This window comes from Equus caballus, chromosome 12 (genome assembly GCF_041296265.1).
Source record: "Equus caballus isolate H_3958 breed thoroughbred chromosome 12, TB-T2T, whole genome shotgun sequence".
Taxonomy (NCBI): Eukaryota; Metazoa; Chordata; class Mammalia; order Perissodactyla; family Equidae; genus Equus; species Equus caballus.
The window spans coordinates 31,728,508-31,736,513 of NC_091695.1; the positions used below are offsets into that span (position 1 = coordinate 31,728,508).

The following is an 8,006-nucleotide window of genomic DNA, read 5'->3' on the forward strand; positions in this document are numbered from 1 at the left end:
GTAATGTCAACTTCACATGGATATTATAGGTTTTGGAGAGATAAAATGAAGCAGTCAGTACAAGAATCACTCCACGAAAGTTTTCTAAAAACAAACTTCAGCAAAGCAAACCTCCATTATTTTGCCAACATTTCCATAATGTTGAGACCTTGGAAGTAGCATGGACCCCCCTGGGGCCTGATATCAAGATGATTGGATTTGTAAATGAGGATTATAATCTATTTTCTTTCCATAAAGGATTGTAATATAAATAACTATATCTAAACTGCGTACACAAATTTATTTATGTTTCTAAGGAGGTGTATGATACAATACTCTGATTTTTTGAACACGTCTTAGCTCAAATTCATAAGTGAAAAAGAAAAAAGTCCCTAGAGGAGAGAGAGTATTTGCCACTTACCTCAAGTGTTGAGAAGAGGGCTTTGAACGACACAATCAATAGCAAGATGAACCAGTCCCAGACAACCCCACAGATGAACCTGGCATGTATAAGGAAAGAAGCACTCACCTGGAGCTGATGAGACTGGCAAAATAAGAATCCTCAGCTGCTTTCAGTTTCCTAAACAGACATACAATCTCATCTACTCCTTAGAAGCACCTTGTGTATGAGGTAGGTCTCATTATTTTCATGTGGTAGATAAATTATAACGATGCAGGCTGAGAACTGACTCTAAGCCATTCCCTGTGAAACTCCCATGTATTTCTCATGAGTTTGGTACAATTATGGAGTGATTTGCCCAAGGCCACACCAACTAGGAAGGTGGTAAAATCCAAATTGCCTGACTGTTCCAGAGGATCCACACGTGTGTATCCAAAATGCAAGTGTGGGATATGATACTGTTCAGCACACCTCCTGGATGGAGTTTAAAAACATCGTATGCCCAAATGGGGCTATTTTCATATACATCCTCATGATTTTGTACCTCCTCCCTTTTTTCTGCCGACTCCACCACCTGCAACACTCTTATTGTCTTAACTGTAAACCTCCTGACGAAAAGATCTATGTTTGAGTCGCCTTTCACTCAAAAAGACCATCTCAATGTCATTATGATGGTTAATTTTGTGTCAACTTGACAGGCGACATGGCGCCCAGATTAAACATTATTTCTGGGTATGTCTGTGAGAGTGTTTCCAGATGAGATTAGCAGTTGAATAGATGGACTCAGTAAAGCAGACTAATTGCCTTCTCAATTAAGGTACACATCATCCAATTCACTGAGGGTCTGAGTAGAACAAAAGGTGGAGGAAGGAGAAATGTGCCCCATTTTCCCTGCCTCACAGCGTGAGCTGGGACATCTCATCTCATTTTCTCCTTCCCTCGGACTGCGATTTACACATTGCCTTCCCTACTTCTCAGGTCATCAAACTAGCACTGAATTATACCATCAGCCTTCCGGGGTCTCCAACTTGCAGACAGCAGATCTTGGGACTTCTCAGCTTCCATAATCACGTGAGCCAACTCTTCATTATAATTTTACCTTGTATATCTATATATGTCCTATTGATTCTGTTGCTCTGCTGAACCCTCATACGGTCACAGAAATATCTAGAAGAAGGAAGCAAAGAAGGAAAGAGAAACAGGGGAGGAAAAGAAAGGAGGAAAGAAGAGCACAAGTGACAACGTAATGTATGAGGCTTGTTGCAGTGGTTTCCTCAGCAGAAGATTTGAAAACCATTGACTTATCAGTCCAATATCCAAAAGAAAGATTCTAGAGTGGGCTGCTGTCATTCATTGAAATCTGTTTCCACACTCTAGATTAACTGAACAGTGTTTTAGGGGTGATTTCTCCACCTTCTAGCCATGGTAAGTATAGTGTAGGGAATTCTTACATCTGAGATGCTAGAGACCTGAAATTTCCCACAATCGTTATTCTGAACATGTGTTCGTATCACTCTGTGCCATTGACATAAACACCAAAGATGAGGAGACTGAGATGAATCCGAACTGATGACCATGGAATCCGAAAGGAGGCTCTTATCTTATTCTTCCAGGTCAGCAAAAATGAGAGTGCTGCTTGGGGAAACATGGTCTTTTAAGGATTTTTTTCTGAGGTTTAAAGAACAAAGTAAAGAAAACATAGAGAAACAAAAATCAGAATCTGAGAAGGCACTACATGTGGACAGAAGGGCAACCTGCCTAACACAAGAATTCGGGAGGACCTAAAGTCTGTAGGTGAGAAAAAGATAAAAAGGTAACTCAAGTTGTAGCTGGTAAAGGCTGTAAGTATATAACTATAAAAGTAACCATTATGCAGTGGGTCGTCAATTAAACCTCACTTGGATGAAAGTCATTCTGTAGACATGAGATTAAAATGTTATAATCACCAGGTTCATTATTTTTAACTTTCTGCTGAAGGATAATATACAAACATACAGAAAAATGCACATTAGTGTACAGCTCAATGAATTTTCACACAAGCAATAAATTTTTGTAACAAGCACCTAGATTAAGAAACAGAACATTCTCAGTAGTTCAAAATCCTCCCTCATATTTCCTTTAGTTTGGTATACTTTTTGTTCTTTATGTGAACAAAATAAGTGGGTGCACACTTTGTTGTGCCTGGCTTAGACTCTACATTGTGCTTATGAGACATTTATGTTGTTTCATGTACCGTACATTGATCATTCCCATGGCTCTATGGTATTGTATGAATTTAACAATTTATTTATCTTTTCTACTGTTGATGGGCATTTGTGTCATTTCCAGTTTGAGGCAATTACAAACAGTGCTGCTATGAATATTCTAGGATACGTCTTGGTGGAGATGACATATGCACATATGTACATACTTCCTAGGAGTGAAATAGATTATTCTGAGGACGGAGATGTATCCTCAGAAAAATCAATACGTACAACTGAATGAACTATATATATGTATCCATTCTAAGATAGGTGATTAGATAGATATACATAGATATAGGTATAGATATGGATATGGATATAGATCATGGCGTTAGCAGATATAATCAGACAGCAAAGTGATTCTCCCGATTTGCACACCCACCAGCAGGCTATGAGAGGTTCCAGTTGTTCCACGTCTTCACCATCACGGGATATTTTTCATCTTTTTCAGTTTAGCCATTTTGGTACGTAGGTGGTAGTTCCTTGCTGTAATTTCAATTTACATTTCCCTGATAATTCATGAAGTTGAATTGCAATTTGAATATCCTCCTTGGTAAAGTTTTGGTTAGTGTCTTTGCCGTTTTCTCTTTCAACATCTATCTTTCTTTACTGATTTGTAAAATATTCTTTACATATTTTGGACCTGAAGCTTTTCTTAGTATACATATTGTAAATATCCTCCCATTTGCAGGTTGTCTGTTAATTCGCATAATGGTGTCTTTTGTGAAGAAACATTCTTCATATCAAATTCATGCTTATTTTTTAATAACTGTCATATTTTGTATTAAAAGTACAATTGAATAGCTTCACGGATCTGTCACCTGTGTTTCAGTGGCCACAGTGATAGAACCTACCTGTTTGGATGACTGAGTCAAAAACCTGGGTCCTCTTCCACTGGTGGCACAGAATTGCAGGCACGGCCACATACATAAAAGATGAACTTCCTCCCCAGGAAAGCATCAGACACAAGTGACAGAAAGACAACAGTAGATTTCATAAAACTTTCTTTAACTGCACTTTTATTTCTTCCAGAGATATACTTCAAAAAGGATCTGGGACCCAATGGAGCAGGGAAATTATACCACAGTGAAAGAATTTATTTTCCTGGGAATTACCCAGTCTCGAGAACTGAGCTGGGTCTTATTTGTCTTCCTGTTTTTGGTGTACATGACAACTCTGATGGGAAACCTCCTCATCATGGTTACAGTTACCTGCGAAGCTCACCTTCACACTCCCATGTACTTCCTGCTCCGCAATCTATCTGTTCTTGACATCTGCTTTTCCTCCATCACAGCGCCTAAGGTCCTAGCTGATCTTCTGTCAGAGAGAAAAACCATCTCCTTCAGTGGCTGTGTCACTCAAATGTTCTTCTTCCACCTTCTGGGAGGTGCGGATGTTTTTTCTCTCTCTGTGATGGCATTTGATCGCTACATAGCCATCTCAAAACCCCTCCATTATACGACCATCATGAACAGGGGACGATGCACTAGCCTGGTTGTGGCCTCCTGGGTGGGGGGCTTTGTCCACTCCATCGTGCAAATTTCCCTATTGCTGCCCCTCCCCTTCTGTGGACCCAATGTTCTTGCCACTTTCTACTGTGATGTCCCCCAGGTGCTCAAACTCGCCTGCACTGACACCTTCACTCTGGAGCTCCTGATGATCTCTAATAATGGATTGGTCAGTTGGTTTATATTCTTCTTTCTCCTCATATCCTACACAGTCATCCTGAGGATGCTGAGATCTCATACTGGAGAGGGCAGGAGGAAAGCCATCTCCACCTGCACCTCACACATCACTGTGGTGACCCTGCACTTTGTGCCCTGCATCTATGTCTATGCCCGGCCCTTCACTGCCCTCCCCACAGATACTGCCATTTCTGTCACCTTCACTGTCATCTCTCCTTTGCTCAATCCTATGATCTACACCCTGAGAAATCAGGAAATGAAGTCAGCCATGAGGAAACTAAAGAAACGACTATGGCATTCAGAAAAGATTTAAATTCTATGAGGATGTGCTAACACTGAAATTTAAAGATAGATATTAAATTTCACTTCCTCAAAATGTCCAGAGATCACCTTAATGCCAAGAAGAAAGGGGCATCTATGGATACCATGGGGTCCTAAAAGAGGCTGGTCCTATAGTACGTACTGGGGACCCATGGGTGATACCGCTTTAAGGTGAGACCCATTATGTCTTCCACTACTTGCTTTCAATTATTCATTCCACATATATTTACAGAGTATGTATTATGTGCTTGGCAGAGGTGGGATTCAGACTGCTGCAGAAAGATTAAAGATAGTCACTGTCCTACAGGCACACTCCAAGATGCTATAAGAGGATATGGACAAAGTGCAGTGGAAATATTGTAGGCACTTTACTTGAGAGCTTCAAAGGACATTCGACAGTGAGGAGACCTTTTCAAGGGGAAAAAGATAGAAAGGGACAGTCTAGGCAAAGAAGTCAGTATTTGTGGAGGGAAAGACTGATGTAAGAGTGTGCCACGTTCATGCAACAGTGAGCTCGTTTTAGCCACGAAGTAGTACACTCCTGGAGTCAATACCAGTATTTGACGTTTGGAAGGAAAAACTCCGTCTGTGGTCTCCTGAGCAATGCAAATCTGTGATTTCTACTAGGGACAGAGGATCCCCAAATCACTCCAAGGCCATGGTTTCCTCCTGGCAGAAGGAGGTAATGCTGTAATTGGGAGTATTCAGGAAAAATTAACACTGATGAGTAGAGGCTTTGGACAGCTCACCTGGATTCATGAAAGGCTTAAGCAAACACAGATGCTAAGCACTCTCATGGGAAGCAACTGACTCCCCATTAGAGAGCAGAATTATCCCAATCACAGACTGGATAGGCCCAAATGTCTCATTGTTTCTGTTTTTTTGTTTCTTGGGAGTTTTTTTTCCAGGTTTGTTGAGATATAATTGACATGTAACATCATGTAAGTTTAAGGTGTAAATCATGTTGATATGATAAACTTATATATTACTATATTATTACTCCCATAGCATTAGCTACCACCTTCATCACATCACATCACATGATTAACATTTCTCTTTTGTGGTCCTCATTGTTTCTTCACACAGAGACCTCACAACTTCCTTACACTTCCCATTCAATCCATTAGAAGGTAAAGACAGGATAATAGAAAGCATGAGGCTTTAATCAGTGAATCTGAGAATTTGCTAGTCTCTATGAAATGAATGGAATGAGAATGGTGCTAGGAGAAGGTTAATCTATAACTCCATTTGGTATTTTGCTGGGATCTATTGACTTTACTGTACAATATCTCCCATTATGATAAAGCTCAAGCCATAAAAGCTGTCACTCAGGTATTAATCAGACACCTAAACACCATGACAGAAAAGTTCAAAACAGAAGTAGTTAACCACAGTAAAAGTTTATTTAATTCTCATGTCACAGGCCAATGCTGGTCTACAGTAAGAGTTGTGCCACACATTCATTTAGAGAAACAGGCTTCTGTTTCTTCCATCTTTGGCTCCACTTCTCTCCAGAGCCTCACAATGCTTTCCATTCATCCACAAAAACAGGAAAAAGAGAGAGGATTAAGAATTATGAGGTAAAGAGAGGGATGGTTATGGGCCAGTCATGAAAGTAATGTGTATCACTTTTGACCACATCCACTGGCCAGCTCATAGTCCTATGGCCTCAACTGACTGCAAGGGAGTTTGGAGAATGTGATCCTGCTCTGTCCCCAGTAAAAAGAGGAGAACATGAAAACTGATGAACTCCAGCGATTTCTTCCATACATATAACACATTATTAAGAAATCACAATTGGATTAGATGAGAAGGACTAAGACTTTATCTCTAAAAGGATTCTCTTAATACCTAGAAATATTTGCTGGAAGTGCTACTGGACCATTTGGATTCACAGAGAACCAAACTGAAATGAAGGAGATAAGAGGAAAGAAAATTTAATAGAAAGGATGGAATGGTGATCAAAGTAAGCCTGGAAATAGCATGATAATAGGCTAGAAGGTCAGGATCCAAAACATAGAACACTGGAGGAGAGTGTCCAAAGAGGACTGGTCAAGAAGACAACCCTCACTTAGCCTCATACTTTCTAAAGGCTAGTTGTAAACAAACATCTAATCATCCAGAAGCTCCTATAGAGATAAATACCATCTTCTTTGTTGATTGCTCCTCCATGTGTTCTATTTTTTGCCCATCACCCAAACATTTTCTGAATTATTATCTAATATGAGACTTACTTGCCCAAGCGTAGAATTGAACAAAGACATAGGTTTGTCTTCAGCTGTATCCATCTGCAGACCAAATGACTATTTACTGCCTGGCTCCCTCTTTGCTCTAGCATCATTGTTCTTCAGATCCTACCTACTTTTCACAATGATTCCTCTTTCTTATATTTCTGTTGACTTGACCTTGAGAAAAACCTTTGTGAATGGGCAGAATTTTAAGTAACCAAAGATATATGCAATCAGAGTTTATGTTCTCAACTGTAGGACCCTGCAAATGATAGAAACCCAGCAAAATCCACCCAGGAAGTTGCCTTGGACTGTTTACACGTGCAAAACAACCTCATCACACACAGAGATGGAAAGCAATGGAATTCAGGACAACACCATTAAATTTACTTCTCTTTCAACATGACACCAATTAATTATTTGGATTAATCTATCTCTTTCTCAAGGTGGAGACATTTTCTTTGGAATTATTAGATATTAAACTGATTCTAGCTTATTCTACACAGGTCATATATACTTGGTCCTACCATCTGATTTTTTTCTATATAAAGAAGGCTGGTTTTAAACCTCCACAACATTTTTCATAAGCAGATAAATGTATCTACATACACAAACTGGCTGGTTTAGGAGTGATCCTGCCATTCTGGACTTGTTTGAGAAATTCCAGAAGGTTCAGGTTGTTGAAGCTTAATTTCTAGGACTCTAGGATAGTCAGCAAAACAGAAACTATATTTAAGCATTCATGAAGTTTCAGCCACAAAACTCTGCCCTGGAGGGATATGCAGAGTTTTGTTGTTGATATTGTTGAGGCATGACTGACATTTCAAGTCAGAAAGGGAATGTTACCAACAATGCTCTTGTGCAATAAAGACAACTATTAGTAATCTATTTCTGTGTAACATATTAACCCATAACACAGTCACTTAAAACAACACACATTCCTTAAGTCACAGTTTGTGTGGGATGGGAATCAGTCAAGACCTAGCTAAATCTTCTGCTTCAGAGTCTCTCACATGGCTATGTCAAGGTGTCAGCTGGGAGCTGCAGTCTCATATGAAAGTTCAACTGGGGAAGGATCCACTTCCAAGCTCACTCACATGACTGTTGGCCAGAACCACAAGCTATTGGACGGAGGGCTCAGTTCCTTACT

At 39.9% G+C, this 8,006-nt stretch overlaps 1 protein-coding gene across 1 annotated transcript; it reads left to right on the plus strand.

Annotated features, from left to right (window-relative positions):
* Positions 1-3,684: 3,684 nt before the first annotated feature.
* On the plus strand, positions 3,685-4,620 carry LOC138916858 (olfactory receptor 4D9-like). The gene has a single exon (XM_070230462.1). The coding sequence runs from the start codon at positions 3,685-3,687 to the stop codon at positions 4,618-4,620; it is 936 nt and encodes a 311-aa protein (XP_070086563.1).
* The last annotated feature ends 3,386 nt before the right edge of the window (positions 4,621-8,006 follow it).

Excerpts from the sequence above, each read along its gene's own strand:
- LOC138916858 (XM_070230462.1), top strand. The coding sequence starts at position 3,685 with ATGGAGCAGGGAAATTATACCACAGTGAAAGAATTTATTTTCCTGGGA.